General features: G+C 39.8%; 1 protein-coding gene across 6 annotated transcripts in view; it reads right to left on the minus strand.

Annotated features, from left to right (window-relative positions):
• Positions 1-7,296: 7,296 nt before the first annotated feature.
• The window catches only part of Lca5 (lebercilin LCA5), a 50,544-nt gene continuing 40,136 nt past the window's right edge, over positions 7,297-17,704 (minus strand). For all 6 annotated transcript variants that reach the window (XM_085689461.2, XM_087905437.1, XM_048435750.3 and 3 more), the window contains 5 exons: positions 15,788-15,925; positions 14,587-14,683; positions 13,559-13,701; positions 12,302-12,431; positions 7,297-9,919 (listed from right to left, as the gene is read on the minus strand). In XM_085689461.2, the coding sequence (XP_085545587.2) occupies positions 9,039-9,919; positions 12,302-12,431; positions 13,559-13,701; positions 14,587-14,683; positions 15,788-15,925 (1,389 nt within the window). In that variant the 3' untranslated portion in view covers positions 7,297-9,038. The remainder of the gene's footprint in view (positions 9,920-12,301; positions 12,432-13,558; positions 13,702-14,586; positions 14,684-15,787; positions 15,926-17,704) is intronic.

Below are 17,704 nucleotides of genomic sequence, written 5' to 3' on the forward strand. Positions count from 1 at the left end.
TTACATCTTATCTGCAATTCCTGAGTTGTGCAATCCATCTTCTGCATTAGTATGGAACTGATGGCTCCAAAATGAAAATCGATGTCATAGTCACATTTAAAATTCCTCCTACGGTTTCTAGCAATCGCATTATATACAATAGAATCCCTGAAAGCACTTGTTAAACGAATAAACACATTAACAGATGCATCATAGGCAGGGACTAGACACAGACACAGATATTTTCATATTAATTAGCCATAAAATAATTGTTAGAACACCACCCAAATAAAATTATTTGCCAGCCCTTAACCTCAAAAAAAGAAAAAAACAAAAAACAAACTGTCCATATGAAATCAATTACAATAGAAGAATTTCTACTTTTCAAGCTTCTTGATTTTATTTTACTAAATCAGCCAGGGACCATGATTGCAATTTCTTTGAAATTTTGGAATCAAATACAACAGTAAATAATAACAATCATAATAACCGCAGTGGGATTCCTGCAGCACTACACACACAATGGAGATAGAGTCTCCCAGTGGTTATTTAAATTCAGAATTCTTTCAGCGTCAAATCCGTGGACACTGAGCTCTCCCTAAAATAGACGACTAATTCTCAGCCGCTAAATTATTATTCCAAACACAATCTTTGTGCGCATACCTAAATACATCTCTGCGATGCTGCAAGCACTCGGAGTTGGATAGCACTCATCTTGCTGTAAATTCAAATGCAACCTGACCTGTATTTCTATGAATGATAAAAATGCTACTTGGGCAATCTAGCTTGTGCAGTTAATCAAGAGAATTGTGTCTTTAAGAGTATCCTAGCAACATGCCTGCAGCTAAGAAACACCCAACTGACACTGCTCATGGATTTAATTGTGCCGCTGGACTCCATCAAACTTTCTAGTTAATCAAAAGGATACTTAAAAACAGAAACAGAAATTAAGCTACATCCGAAATGAGAATGGCTGGGGAAGAGGAGAAGGAGCAACAGCAAGAGTCAACAAGGTCACCAGAGCATGTTTCTGACCAGGCAGAACAGCAAGAGAGGTGAAGTTCAGAGTTCAGTGACGGGACCAGAACTAATGTATTAATTACTAAAGAGACTGCTAGTTCCCAGGCAAAAATTGTACTGGGGTAATCACAGCTTAGAAATATGTTCCAAACTTGGAACTGTATTACAGTTTCACTGGCTTGCCCAATACACATTTTCTAGAGCCTGTGCCCGGGAGAAAAGCCTTGGGACACATCAGAAACCGCGAGGAGGAGTCATTGCCACCATCACCACACCTCATCTCCAATGTCAGTGGTTTGTTTAACACAGCTCCATATTTGGTACAATAACAAATCCCATGAAAATGTATTTCACAAAAATTGTAGTATGCTAGGATGCCACGAAAGACATGGAGATTTGCATTGCAAACAAAATCTTAACTCATAAAACCTAATGGACACTGAGAATAAATAACACACGCATTATTCCCAGGTGCTGAAGAATGCACAAGAATTAAAGTCCTCAGCTCTGTTTTATTTTTACTTAAACCACCTCCTGCATGCAGACTAATCCTTTAGATAACTTTAGTATGTAAGACTCATTCACAAGTTTTTAGTTGGATCGTTAAACACACACACACACACACACACACATACACACCAGCTTTCTAAACTTTCAAAAACCTTAAAATTTTAAGAGACCAGTTACCAAAGTAATTGTATGTTCACACAGAATGTCAAACTTAAGTCACTGATTAGTCATTTTTGAGAGAATACTATACATTTTCAAGCCTTTTTTTCTGGAAATCTGAGGATCATGTGATACTAATGTCATATGAACTGCCCAGTTGTTCTGATATTGAATGTTTTAATAAAATCTCCCTTCCTTCCTTCTTTCCTTTTTCTTTCTTTTCTCTCTTTCTTTCTTCCCTTTCTTTAACTAGTTCAAATTTTCTGACCCACTATCCAGAAAACTGACAGTAACACACCACAACTAGCTGAAGCCATTACAAACATAATAACTTCTGGGCTGGGGAGATAGCTCAGCAGGTAAAAACCTTGCTATACAAACCTGGTGATCTGAGTGTGGATCCCTAGAACCCACATAAAGTCTGAATGCAGCAATGTGAGTGTCTGTGATCTTGGAGTATGGAGACAGAGAAAAGGGAATCTCCAGAAGCTACCAGGTCAGATAGCATGGCTAACCTCAGCAAAGAGACTATGTCTCAAAAGCCAGGACCATCACCCTAAGTATATTAGCATGGGTGTATCCTTATCTACACCCATGAACATCACCTTCACACACACACACACACACACACACACACACACACACACACACACACAATTTAAGATAGTTTATTTCTAGGGAATATGTAAGCAGAGATTGCTCTTTTGTTCCTGGCCGCCCAGATTCGAATAATTACACAGAAACTATATTAATTTCAACACTGCTTGGCCTACTAGCTCAGGCTTATTAAGTAACTCTTACATCTTAAGTTAACCCATTTCTATTCACCTATGTATCACTATGAGACTGTGGCCTACCGTTAAGGTTCTGGTGGTATTCTTCTCTTTTGGCAGCTAGATATTGTCTCCCTGACTCTGCCTTCTCTCATTATATATCCCTTCCAGTCTGGCTATATTTTGCCCTGTCATTGGCCAAAGCAGCTTTTTTCATGAACAAATAAAAGCAACACATATAAAGAAAGATATCCCACATCAGAAACATGCAGTATGAGGTGCAGATTCCACATCTCCCTCTGTACACTGAGATTACCAGCTCCAAGCACGGTCATTTCTGTACATAAAAGAACACCCCCTTTCCCTTTACTTTCCCTATAAAGGGGGTCTCAAACTCCAGCAGTATCAGGATGCCCTGGAGGACTCATATAATCCAGATGAACTCCGAGGCTATCTCTACACAGTAGGTTTGTAACATATCTATCAACAGGTATCTTCACTAGTTTCTAAGCGCTGCAACAGTTCTGGGGGAGTAGGACATACTTTGAAAATTACTGCCTTAAAGTACTTCAAACATAAAGCAGGGGAATTTAAATGTTGCTCAGTTTCTCCAAGAGGAAAACAGTGGTCCTGGCCTGAGAAATGATGCCCTACCTAGGATGACGGATGCACTGTGCCTACAGTAAACTAGACTTGAGGTTCAGGGACCTCACTGTTCTACACAAATGCCCTGGTCACTGTTTTCTTGGTCAGTGCTTTTTGGATCTACTAATTCTACATATGAGGTTTTGAACTCATTATTTGAAGGAGTCATGTCCCACCACCACCACCATGATCAGCACCAACTGCTTAGGAGATAATTTGTTATCCTATTATTTTCTTCTCTTAAAAATGTACTACTTCAGTTGATTCCTGTAACATGTAAACCCATGATCATTACCATTTCACATATGAGGAGCTCAAAAGACAGATTATTTAATGAAAATTATATTTTGTAAGCACTCAAGTCTAACCTATTTCCTGACCTCAAAGGCAAATGTTTTTCTCTCCTGTTTTGACTTCTTTCTAATTTTTATTTTGTGTTAGAAACAGGCTGAATATATTCATGTCTATAGAGGCACACGCCAGAAATAAACCATTAAAATTTTTCAAATAAAAAGGTTTTTTATTCTTGAAGAATGTAATACACACATACAAGGTATTTTGATCACATTCGTCCTTCCACTCCCTCCCAACTCCTCTCAGATCCACCCCGTCCCAATTTCATTTCTAGAAAATGTTAACTCCAGTCCATATACTCATGGGTGTTGGGTTAGGCCAACCACTGGATCAGACTCAACCTACCAGAGGCCACAATCTTAAAAACAAACAAGCAAACAAGTAACTATCTCCCCAGCTGCCACCCACTGTCTAAACTTCCTTCATCAGTGGAAGCATGCCTTCCCATTCATGCAAACCTGACATTTTCTGACCAGAGCAAGTCCAGGGAGTCCACCCCTCCCTGCACAAGGCAACCAGCACAGAGGGTGGGCATATCATAGCATAACATGGGCCAGTGACACTTCTGCCTGTTCGTAGGAGATTTAGGGAGATAGTGCCAGCTTGGAGTGATCGCGAAAGCTTGAAGCTCCCAACTCAATATTCTTACTGAAAGATTACCCGAAAACAAGAGACAGCAAAAGCAATCGATTTTGTGTAAGCTGTTTCTGTAGAGCACAGACACACTGATGCACAAAAAAAAAAAAAAAAAAAAAAAAAAAAAAAGATTTTTTTTGTTGTTGTTGTTTGTTTGGTTGATTTGGTTTCTTATGTTGTGAGTATTGAGTGCAATATTCCACCTTTGAAATCTGGGTATATGTTGTAACATGTGTTCTATTTTCCTTGATTCTAGAAAAGGGAGCAATGATCGATGAAGTACCAGCTACTGGGGAAAAAGCACTGGGGGGAAATAACAAGGCAAAGGCCACAAAAGCAGTAACTGTCATCTCTGGCATTTAAAAAACATGCCCATCTTACCAAAACAATCTACAGATTGAATGAAATGGCCAGAAAAAATCTTCATAGACCTCAAAAGAACAATACTGAATTTCAAATGGAAAAGCAAAAAGACCCAGGATAGCCAAAACAATCCTGCACAATAAAGGAACTCCTAGACATCACAATCCCTGACTTTAAACTCTTCTACAGAGCTACAGTACTAAAAATAGCCCAGTATTGGCATAAAAAGAGACAAGAGGACCAATGGAACAGAATCAAAGGCACCAGATATCAATCCACACACCTACAAACACTTGATTTTTGATAAAGGAGCAAAAAATATAAAATGGAAAAAAAGAAAGCATATTCAAAAAGTAGTTCTGGCATAACTGGATATCAACATGTAGAAAAAAGACAGTAGTTCCATATCTATCACAATGTACAAAACTCAAGTCCAAATGGATCAAAGACCTCACACTGAACCTCATAAAAGAGAAAGTAGGAAGTACACTTGAGCTCATTGGCACAGGAGACCACTTCCTAAATATAACCCCAATAGCACAAACATTGAGAGAAACAATAAATGGGACCTACTGAAACTGAGAAGCTTCTGTAAAGCAAAGGACACGGTCAACAAGACAAGATGGCAGCCTACAGAATGGAAAAAGATCTTTACCAACCCCACATTGGACAGAGGGCTGATCTCCAAAATATACAAAGAACTCAAGAAACTGCTCATCAAAAGAACAGATAATCCAATGAAAAATGGGGTACAGACCTAAACAGAGAATTCTCAACAGAGGAATCTAAAATGGCTGAAAGACACTTAAGGAAATGCTCAACATCCTTAGTCATCAGAGAAATGCAAACCAAAACAACTCTGAAATTCCATCTTATACCTGTAAGGATGGCTAAGATCAAAACACTAATGACAACTTATGCTGGAGAGGATGTGGGGTAAAGGGAACACTCCTTCATTGCTGGTGGGAGTGCAAACTGGTCTAGCCCCTTTGGATATCAGCATGGTGATTTCTCATAAAACTAGGAAACAACCTTCTTCAAGACACAGCAATACCACTTTTGGGCATACACCCAAAGGATGCTCAATCATACCACAAGGACATGTGCTCAACTATGTTCATAGCAGCATTGTGTGTCATAACCAGAACATGGAAACAACCTAAATGCTCCTCGACTGAAGAATGGATAAGGAAAGTGTGGTACCTTTACAGAATGGAATACTACATAGCAGAAAAAAATGATGACATCATGAAATTTGCAGGCAAATAGATGGTTTGAGAAATCATCATATTGAGTGAGGTAAGCCAGACCCAGAAAGACAAATATCATATATACTCACTCATAAGTGGTTTTTAAACATAAAGCAAAGAAAAACCAGCCTACAATTCACAATCCTAGAGAACCTAGACAACAAAGAGGACCCTAAGAGAGACATACATGGATCTAACCTACATGGGAAGTAGAAAAATACAAGATCTCCTGAGGAAATTGGGAGCGTGGGGACCTTGAAAGAGGGCAGAAGGTGAGGAGAGGAGAAGAGAGGGAAGTGGAGAAAAATATATAGCTCAATTAAAAACAATAAAAAATTAAAACAGAAAACAGAAAATCATGCCCTTTCTTTTTGTTAATTCATTTCCATAACAACAAAGTAGGGAAGATTTGAGTGCCTCTGGCTGTAAGCATGGCTTTGTGTCCATCAACTCACAGAATGTGTGAGAGCCCACAAGGTAGACTCTGCCAATAGCACAGCTTTACAGAGGCGAAGGGAATGCAGGGGTTTCCGAGCTTACCCAGACATCACTCACTGTGACAGAAGTGCGATGTGAATTATATCATGCAACCATAGGCCAGTGTCACCCAGACTTTTACCTGCTGGGAGGCACTCTCCTTGCCGCATGTCCCAAAACTGTCTTGAGAAATCCTTCACTAGTTCTTTCTCTGCTGTTCTATACAAGAGCTCACCACTGAAGTCACAGTATCTTTAGCACTGATGTTCAATACTTGAGAGCTTAGAAGCCTTATCTGCTTATGCCTTGTGTGCCTACATGTGCCGGTGTTAAGTGTACGCATGTGTGTGCACACACGTGCATCTTTGTTCCATTTTTTCAATTATTCCATGAAACTCATGATTAGCTATGAAAGCAACAGCTGTTTATCAAGTGCTTATAATGTGCTGGCACTTGGCAGAGCATCAGCCTCAGGATTTTGCTCACCTATACCCACCACAAGGACCACAGCAGACCACTAGGAGCTGAGGAAGCCACAGCACACCGACACGAGGAGCCAGAGAAGGACAGGGTCTGTGGATGAGTCTCCAATACAGGCAGGGCGCCCTCAATGAGGAGAGCACTTTCCATTCTTTTTCAGACGGACTTTAATGTGAGGGGGTATGTACTGTGAAGCTGAGACCAAGGTTCCACAGGTATTCTCTGTTGCCAAGTTATGGTGGTTTCTGCACTTCTAAAGCATTCGCGTCATCACTAGGATGCACGTTTCCCTTCCCTGTGTCCTAGCCAGCCAGGGACATCAGTTTAGACTACGAAATGAAGATGATCAGGAAACAGTGGGTCAGCCAGGAAACAGGTCCATGTTTACAATTCAGTCTAACCCTCCCTGCCTGCACTCTCTGTATGACCATGTGAAATGTGTGTCATTACATCAGCTATTAAGGTGGAAAAATGTAACTGGAACTACAGTTATCTGATGCGACTGCCACACTGTCTGTCCTGAATTAGTACAAATTCTGGCTTCAACCAAAATCACTAAACAACAGACAGATGAAGTGGCAAGACCATCCCGATCCTGCTTCCACCGAACACCTGCTAAATATAATGTTGTTCAAATAAGGAGTCATGGAGTGTTTTAAATGTTTATTAGTAAGAGTTCTGGGTACAAATAAATTTAACTTGACATTTAGAAAAAACTGATTGGCTCTCTAAGTTTTACACATTTTGATATCCAGTTCTAACACTAAACATCATAATGCTTTTAAACTTTTAACTTAATTTGTTTTAATTTTAATAATTCTTTGTTCACTGGGTTAAATAGATTTTCAGGGCATAAATCTAATTAAAGTAAGGAATAAAAATTTTTCTGAAAAAGTTTTTTTAAAAATTATAAAATTAGAATTCTTCAGTAGAAAACTTACAGCCACAAACAAAATTAACATTACATAATGTTTGATCAAGAACTGTATCACAAATAACACGTTTACATATATTACAATGATCTGCAATATAGTAAATGCTTACTCATAGAAGATCTAAAATCCTCTTTGAAAGAAGCTTTACATATTATGTAGTACTTTAAGGAGAGTCTGTTCCCAATAAATGACGAGAAGCTGGTCCAGGAGGTGACAGGCAGTGCAGCCGTGAATGAGAGGCCTAACCAAGTAAAGACTTACCAAATATCAAGCAGTATTCCCAAGTCAGCATTCAGAAGAACCCCAGACACCATGGGAACTCCCACCCTAAGTCAGCATGAATGCCTGGACGACCATACAACCCACGCCATGAACAAATGGTCACACTGCTTCATCACTTCGTTACACAGTGTTTCTCCTTGGCCCATCTATCACTGCTGCAGCAGAGCAGGCTGTTCAGCATCCGCCTCTGCATCTGTCTTGAACTGTGTGTAAGGAAACTGCACCTTTCTACTCGGCATGGCAGGTGCCCCATGCTAAACACTTCTCCCCACAGTGGCATCAACATCAGTTCTGTAAACCCAAGACTATCACACTTCTGTCTGCTGAGTTTGAGTACAAGTTCAAATCTTAAAATTACTTATTAAAATTTCCAAAACCAGGACTCTGGAAACATAATTAAGCTGAAAATAATTCTGTATTGTACTGACATTTCTTCTCCTTCCTGTATTTGGTAGGGAATCTTCCAGCAGCCACCAGAATTCAGAGTGTACAAAGGAGGGGAATGGCACTGTGCCTAAGCCTCCTGGAGCCACACGGGGTACCGTACAAGGCAAAAATGCCTTCCGTGACCCACCTAAGTGGCCAGCCGAGCAGCAGTGAGTGTTTTAGGCACCCCAGTGCATACCTTGGTAAGTACCCCAAATTCCAGAGGAAGTCCTAAGGTTGTTGCCACCACCACTCGGGAGTAGCTTGGCTTTGCCACCTCAGACAAGGGTACAGCTCCAAGTCCCATCGCTCTTTGCTAACTGGTGAAAGGTCTTCACTAGAGACCCTTAATTTCCATTTAACCATCAGTGGGAAGACAACACTTAGGCTCAGCGAGATTTGATAAAAAATAAATAGAGGTAAAAGTAGGAAATGAGAAAGATTCTAGTGAAGTAAAACTTGCCACAGCTCAGTAAGTGAGACCAGTTGTAAAAACAGAAAAAAAAAAAGGAAGCAGCAACTCTCCTTTCAGTTCATTTCAAAACAAAAACAGCATTCTTAGCAACATGGTCATGTTAGGTATGGCGCTATTTGTTCAATTGTGCTGTATTTAGTTGCTAAGAACTACTCCCTAATAAGTCTATTTTACCATTAGAAATTTAAGCTTTTATAATAAATACTGTATTAAAATACTTTAATATTTACAATTTTAAAAACATATACACATATACTCTGTGCGCTCCAATCAGTCATCTGAGTGTGACCTCTTCAATGTCCTCGTCAACAGAGTCAACAGCTGTGACTGTTGGCTTATTGCTTGTGTGCTTTAGCCGCTGTCTGTTGGGATTAAAACTTCTTCCTTCACTGAGGAAAAAGTCTTCATCTTCATCACCAGGCTCCTGAACTCTGCCGATTTTATCCCCAGAGGGGAAATTAAGAGGGTCCAAGTCTCCTCTGCTGGCAGCCAGAAAATGTGTCTCACTGCTCTTGGAAGAAATGGTGGTGCTGCTGGTGCTGGGGCCAAACAGTTCCTCCATTAGGTTCGCTTTTTTCTCTTTTCTCAAAATTAAATCTACACTGTTTTTACCTACGCTTTCTAAACTGTTATTTTGAAAATCTAAAAGGTTACTTTTTTGGCTAAGTGGATTTGACTTTCCTGACATTTTTGCAAATGAAGGCACATAGCTACCAAACGCAAACTCATCTGGAGGGGCTGGACTTCGAATTAGTCCTGGACTCCGAATCGGTCCTGGACTCCGGCCTTCTCCTCTGGGAGTTAAAAAACTCATGTCTGACAAGTGATGTCCATTAAATGATCTATCTGAAGACTCGGAGAATGTGTATGATTTGGGGCTTCTGTCTGGAGAATGCAATTTTGATTCAAAGTTAGGTAGCAATGGCAAAGGGGGCCGGTTAAGGTTCTGAGGTTCTTGGAGTTCTCTGTTGATCTCGTTCAGTTTGGCAAGAAGCATTTCTGTCTTTAGTCTTTCTGCCTCATCTTCGAGTTTATCAGCATTCTGAATTTGATACGTTTCTCCTTGAAACCTTCCAGTCTCCAGCACTGGCTTCTCTGTTTTTCCTAGTAAAGATGTCTTACCTTTCACTTTATCAAATTCTTCTCTTTCCCATTCTGTATAAAATGAAATTTAAAGACAGGAATTTTATAGCAGTTAGTATTTCTAAACAGGAGAACTTGGCTACAATCTTTTGCAAATGTCTTTTAATCTACATTTGGCATGCTAAGATAGGATAATGGACATCATAATATTTTGTTTCTACACTTGGCATTCTGGATTCGGAAGTAATTTACATGGATTGCACCCTGATCTTCAGTGTGGCAGTAGGAAGGTTCTCCATGCAGGAGTCTACAACTCATGGTGTGTGGGAGACAGGAAGAACAAGGAGCTCAAACATAAACTCTTGGCTGTCCTGAGAAAGCATCCCTACACAGAACTCAGACAGCAAGTGCACTAGCTCAAATCAAGAGAAGATTTCAGTTACATCTCAAAGGAAGAACGTTCTATTTTTTTTAAAAAGGTGTGTAACTATAAAAATATTAATTGCATAGACTAAAAAAACATAAGCAAAAATACTTCACAGTAAACATGACCCTAGAGGTGAGAATTAAGCACAATTTATGATCATGTTCTGAAGAAAGAAAATGCCTCAAGGAACAATCTTGTGTCTACCAACGAAATCGCAATATGACCACAGACTAGCTAAAGGTGTCAGAGTTAAAGCTCCCGAAGTGTGGGGAGGGCGCCGGAGAGCTTGGAGGCAAGGTCTGTGTATGCACGACATACATGCCATGTTCTTAAGGTACAGATATGAGGTGCAGGATTCATTTGAAAAACTTTGTTTTGTTTCAGCCATCCTATAATTTTGAAATCATTTTCAAGTGAAAGAATTAAAAGTATAAAAATATCATAATTTCAATAAAGGGCATACATTCTGATATCAGATCACCCATATGGAACAGGGGGTGAGGAGATAGTCAAAGTGACCAAGCCACGGTCTTCTGCTGATTTGTTCCTTTTCTTGTTCCCTAAAATGAACTGATCGTAACAACTTTCCTTTCTGTGGCTTAAAACATGAAAGCATCTTTCTTGGCCACTGGTCAAAAGTGATACAACTACCATTTTCCATCTAGTACACATGCGAACATTCCCATCCAGTACACATGCGAACATTCCCATCCAGTACACATGCGAACATTCCCATCCAGTATACAGGCTAACATTCCCATTCAGTACACAGGCTAACATTCCCATCCAGTACACATGCGAACATTCCCATCCAGTACACAGGCTAACATTCCCATCCAGTATACAGGCTAACATTCCCATCCAGTACACAGGCTAACATTCCCATCCAGTACACAGGCTAACATTCCCATCCAGTACACAAGCTAACATTCCCATCCAGTACACATGCTAACATTCCCATCCAGTACGCATGCTAACATTCCCATCCAGTACACATGCTAACATTCCCATCCAGTACACATGCTAACATTCCCAGCCAGTACACATGCGAACATTCCCATCCAGTACGCATGCTAACATTCCCATCTAGTACGCATGCTAACATTCCCATCCAGTACACATGCTAACATTCCCATCCAGTACACATGCTAACATTCCCATCCAGTACACATGTTAACATTCCCATCCAGTATACAGGCTAACATTCCCATCCAGTACACATGTTAACATTCCCATCCAGTACACATGCGAACATTCCCATCCAGTACACATGCAAACATTCCCAGCCAGTACACATGCGAACATTCCCATCCAGTACGCATGTGAACATTCCCATCCAATATGTATGCTAACAACTTCAAGCATAACTAGAACACAAATTTCTGTTCCATGAATTTAAGCTTAAAACATAAGATTTCTCTGTAAACAACTACCATGGAACTAATGGAACATGGAACTCAGTCTGGACTCTTGGTATCCAAACCTCTAACACAGTCTATACAAATGGAAATGAACTTGATTTAAATAAATAAAACCAACAACCTATATGAAATTGTGATGAGGTAAGCTATAAAAGTAGCTTTGATCTGTCTACTTTTATAACAATGAACTTTTCCACCATCTAAACTACGCGAACTGTTTCTCTGAACTAATAGGAAATGTTATTAAATATTTACAAATTAAAGTAAAAAAATTATAGGAATACTCAGGGCCTTGTAGATCACTGATTTTTGTGTTGCAGTTACTCCATAACCTAGAGATCAAGGCCAACACAGCAGAGGGCTCTCTCAGTTAACTCCTCATTTAGGTACAGGAACAGTTCCCCTCTTTGATTAAACATTGTTTCATTTAAATTCCCTCAAGTTAATCTATTCATAATTCCCAAGCCCCTTCCAGTCTTCCTTTTATTCCTTTTGTAACTCCATCCCATTGTTCTGACTCCTGTGTGCCACCACTGCTGTTGCCTCTGCCTCTTCTCTGTCCCTGCAACCACGCAAAGCTCACTACTGGCTTACACAAACTCTTACCCCTCTCAGGCTTCCCCGCCTCCTGTTTCCCAGAGTATCCTTCCTGATCTTCACTGCATCTTTCTTCTTTGTCCAAGACTGGGTTTAGAATCTCTGCTCCATGCTCATTTCGCTCTTGGTATTCCAGGTACTATCATGCATTTCAAAAATACAAATTCATATAAAAAGGGGGAAATAGTCTTTAAACATAACAAATCATCCATTAAGCAAGTTAGAAATTAAATCAAATCTTCACATAATAAGTCAAGTTACCATGTTTTGAAGGATGCTTCAAAAAGAATTCTTAACTGAGCTAAATTTTTAAAGAAAAAAGTTATAAGATATATCAGAACCAGTCAAAATAATGAAACCAAAGTCAACAACCATGTGATGAGGTAAGCTGGAAAAGTAGCTTTGGTCTGTGTACTTTTATAGTAAAATCTGATTAATCCACCTAACCAGAAATGGCCATTAACCAGCTGAGGTAGCCAACTAAGATGGTGTTGAATTGCAGAACACAGGCATTGACAGCCACACTGAATCTTGCAAATCTACACTATGTCTAAATCTCTAATTAAAAATTATTTAAAAATTATGTAGCTTTGAAATTGAATAATGTCATGAACTTTTTTGCTGGTCCCCAAGATGGTCCACCTTTATTGTTAGCTTAGAATCAGTTGCCTAGGAGATAAACATCTGAGTGTTACCCTAAGAACTGAGGTCGGGGTTGGAGAAATAACTCTGTGGAAAGGCAGTGGCTGCTCTTCCAGAGGTCCTGAGTTCAATTCCAAGCAACCACATGGTGGCTCACAACTGTCTGTAATAGGATCTGATGCCCTCTTCTGGCATAAAGGTGTACATGCAGGTAGAGTACTCATGTACATTAAATAAATAAATCTTAAAAGAAAAAGAACCGGAGGAGGAAGGCCCATGGTGAATGTGTGTGGACCTGCCCTCATGGCTGGGGACTGAAGAGGAAAGCAGAGAGCCACCTGAGCAGCCACATTCACCTCTGCTTCCTCACTAGGTGTGATATGACCGGCTGTCTCACATTCCCCATTATGACGGACAGCATCCCCTAAGTCAAGAGTCAGAATGAGCCCTTCCTTTCTTAGGATGCATCTTATGAGGTATTTGGTCACAGAGACAAGAAAGGTAACTAGCACTCTTCCCCATGGGACACAGAACCGGAGTTGGGGGGCAGCCTGTGAGAACTTCGGCCACATTTGTGAAAACAGATTTCCTGGTGTTGGGCTCTAGTCATCATGTTAAACTCACCGAAGAAAGAGATTCTGGTCTGTCCCATTTGTTCTCATAACACAGGACAGTCTGTGGCATGACAGGGAATTCCTCCAGCTCCGAGTCTTCAGTGGTCTGCACTCCCTTTGTGCACAGGTCGGTAAGGTCACTCTGGCATGATACTGTCAAGAAAAGCATTAACAAGTTTTCTAACCCCACTGAATAACGTTAACATATATTCAACTGGCAATATTCATCTAAGTGAGAGAACAGACTTTGTTCATGAAGGATTAGCTAGCAATGATGTGAGCGGAGGGCAATTATACTACAAATGCTAATCGTCTTCTGCAAAGTGGATACTTTAAAATTTCTCCAATTCATAGGAGAATTATACTTTTGTTAGGAAAAGGAAAATTGCACAATAATAGAAAGTATAAGTGGAGTGAAGTACAAGTATCTGGATTTTCTCTAAAATACACTAGAAAGCAGAAGGAATGGATGAAATAGCAGCAACAGAGTACAACTGTTAAAGCTAGGTGCTTAATACTTGGAAATAATTATATATTTTACGTTATCAAAATTACAATAAGGTTTTTAACCTTTTATTAAAATTAAGTTTATTTAATGAGAACATAAAAGCTGTACATTACCACAACGTTTTGGGATGCTTAAACACAGGAACACAAAGACATTTTTTAAAAGGCTGCATAAAACGTATTTTTTAAAAAAAAAATTTGTAAATTCTATTTTTTTTAATTTATGTGCATGGGCTGTCTCTGTGTCTGTGTGCCATGAATGTGTGTCCTCAAGAAGCCCAGAAGTGGGCATCAGATCTCCTGGAAGATCAGCAAGTGTTCTTAACCCCCACCCCAGTCATCTCTCCAGCCCCCTAAAACGGGGTTTTAATGACTTCCCCTTAGAAAGACAAAAGTTGAAAGACTGTGATTACTAGCAAAGATGATTTCTAAAAATTGGGTCAAATATACCCCAAGGCTCCTCCCCTTCACTGTCATGACCTTAGAGCCCACACATCACACAGCTCCAGTTTCAGCAGTAATCTACGATACCATTTTTTCTTGCAACAACTTCTTTTTCTTTCTTTGGGGATGACTTCGGCAGACGATTAGAGTATATGTTTTTTATATCCAATTCCCTCTCCTTTTCCTGAAAATAAACCCAAATACAAGAAAGGAAGATAATCAGTTTGAAATTAAACAAACACCTGCTGTGTGATAACCAACACCTTCGTTATAAAACTGAAACATCTCCAGGTCAGATCTCCATTGTAACTGTCAAACTAGAGAAAGAATTATCTCTGAGGAGGGGAAAGAGCAGGAGGAGGGGAAGGAAGGGGAAAGGAGAGAAGAGAAAGGGGAAAAGGAAGAGAAAGAAGGGGAAGGGAAGGGGAGAGGGGGGAGGGAAAAGAGAGAAGGAGGGGGGAATGGGGAGAAGGGGAAGGGAAGCAAGCTCCACTTGCTCCCCCATAGAGAGAGTAATGTCCATCTGCGATCCAGGCTCCACTTGCTCCCCTATAGAGAGAGTAATGTCCATCTGTGATCCAGGCTCTACTTCCTACCCCATAGAGAGAGTAATGTCCATTGTGATCCAGGCTCCACTTCCTCCCCCATGGAGTAAGGCCCATCTGTGATCAAGGCTTAGCCACGGAGACAAAAGTGGACTCTTTCTTAAGAATGTGTTTTGGGTTACTACTGACTTAAAAATTAAATCATGTTTTCAACCCAAGAGATCCTCACAATATGGGAGTAATGCCTTTTTTTCTGAGAAGTTGAGCATCAAAGAGAAAACTCTATTAGGTTGGCATAATTTTGTAGAATTCTGAACAAACTTTCAACCCATCAATGACCTCCATAAAATGAAAATATGCTTAATACAATTAACTAATGTGAATTGGCTTCCTCTACATGAAATGAAGGCAGCATCAACTTGAAAGGCAAGCAGTCCTGGGTCATGTGAAGAATACTGGGTCTTTTAAGAATGTGATGCACATGCTCATTCCCATGGTTCTCTTCCAGAATTTTGTAAAATTTATTTCATTTACATTGTTGCTACTGGCATATACAGTACTTTACTTGGTTATAGCAATTATATTAACAATGCTTTTCTTTCTAAGTGACAGATATAATACTAGAATTTTGTAAATTACATAGTAACAAATATGAATAGTGACCAGTTTTTTAAAAAAAATACTAGGTTTTCATGTAATTTATATGACAGGAGAAATAATGGGGTCTAAAAAAACATGCCTACCTTCAGCTTGTGATAGAGCCGCTGCAGCTCCTTTTGAAGAAGTTTATTTTCATCATAAGCCTCAAACGCCCTTTTCCTTTCCGCAAGCAACTGCCGCTGGAAACTGTTGGTGCTTAGTTCGAGGTTTTTTGATAGTTCCTTTATGTAACAAAAACACAACCAATAGTCAAACCCAGGACTCAGGAGTGCCAGGCGACATCTCGGCAGCACTGATGAGACTTAAAAACCAGGTTAAGTTGGTTGTTCACGAGCATATCACAAGCCAGGAAACAGGCTCCCTACCCATTAGTACAATGCCTCACTTGGCGATCCTTTCTTGCTTTTCCTGAGATGGGTAATCAATCCACCCTTACACATTTGCCTGCAGCGAAGTCACTTGCAGAACCAAAAGACAGAAGTGATAACAGAGGAGCTTCCAGAGGTCAGTGCTGGGAAGTAAATACCAAGGTAGCTAATGGCAAACAGCACAGATGCACTGGTGCACTGTGTGCATCCAACACCTTCTCAGGAAACTGCGGGCTGTTCCAATGGTCTCTGAACATGCAACACTGAAGTTACGAAGAATTTAAATTAAAATACTTTCTTTTCCAAATAAGTAGTTAGTTGCCTACCTTCTAGACAAAAAGAAGTCTTCTAAAGAGAACATAAAATCACATAGAAAAAAGGAAAACATAAGGTAGTTATGATCTCACTATTCGGTAATCACCATTGTCAACATCTCAGCCTGGAACTCCGATGTGCTCCTCCTCACTATCATAAAAACCTAAAGCATCTGACTTTAGTCGCACTATCTAAAGATGGGGCCGATCCATTTCTAGACCAGCATAATTTATTTAATTATGCCCAGTTTTTCTGGGCTTTCAGTTTTTTCCTAGTGGATATCCTAGAATAAATAACTTCAAACATAAATTGATTATCCCCAGGGCAATGTTAAGAAATCAAGTTTCTTGGATTTTACTGAAATTAAGAACTCCTGTCTTTGAAAGTAACAAAGCCATTATATCACTATAACAAAACACTGTGTGTATAGACATATCTGTGTGTATATACAACATAAATGTATACACACATATATGTAGTCACATATTATATATATATATATACATACATACACACACACACACAAAATCACAATTCAAAGAAACTAAACAGCTCAGTAAAAAGTAGAGAGAATATTTGAACAGGTGATTTACCACAGAAAACAGAGACAAATAAGCACCAAGCATGAGGCTCCTGTATCATTAGCTGTGAAGAAAACGCAAACAAGCCACAATGAAGTAATATTACCTATCTGGTTGAATGTCTAAAACTAGGAAATTTAACTGACAGTGGTTCATGGGGATGAACAGTTATCAATATTCACGCACTCTGAGTGGGAATATGTAATTTGACCGAGTTTTCAGGGCAAGTGGCTGGCTTGGCTTGGTGACTTTCCTCAATATGTCAATTAAGGAATTAATAGTGAGAATCCACAGGTAGAAGGGACTGAAACACAAACTGCGGGCACAGAAAACATAATCACTGAAATTACAGTGAAATAAAGGTCTCTAAATCAAAGGAGAATAACAGACATCTAAGGTCAAGAGGCATTTAGAACTCTAAACAGATGTGACCAGAGAAGCATGTCTCCAGGGCACATTACAGATAAAATGTCAACAAAGAAGACTCAGAAAGCCTCAAAAAATAAGTAACTTGGGAGACAGACTCATCCACGTCACATCAGACCTTTCTGCAGAAAGCCCAATGCCAGGAAAACATGGAGAAAAGCAAACAACCGCAGGATAAGATGACCATGCAGATCCAAGAGTCCTTTAGTATAACGGAGATGCTTTCCAAGATAAACACAAACTACAGCAATTCCTGACTGCCAAACTAGCATCACAGAAGGCATCTTACAACAGGAGTAGAAGAATAAGG

Source organism: Myodes glareolus, chromosome 4 (assembly GCF_982192425.1).
Source record: "Myodes glareolus chromosome 4, mMyoGla1.1, whole genome shotgun sequence".
Classification (NCBI taxonomy): domain Eukaryota; kingdom Metazoa; phylum Chordata; class Mammalia; order Rodentia; family Cricetidae; genus Myodes; species Myodes glareolus.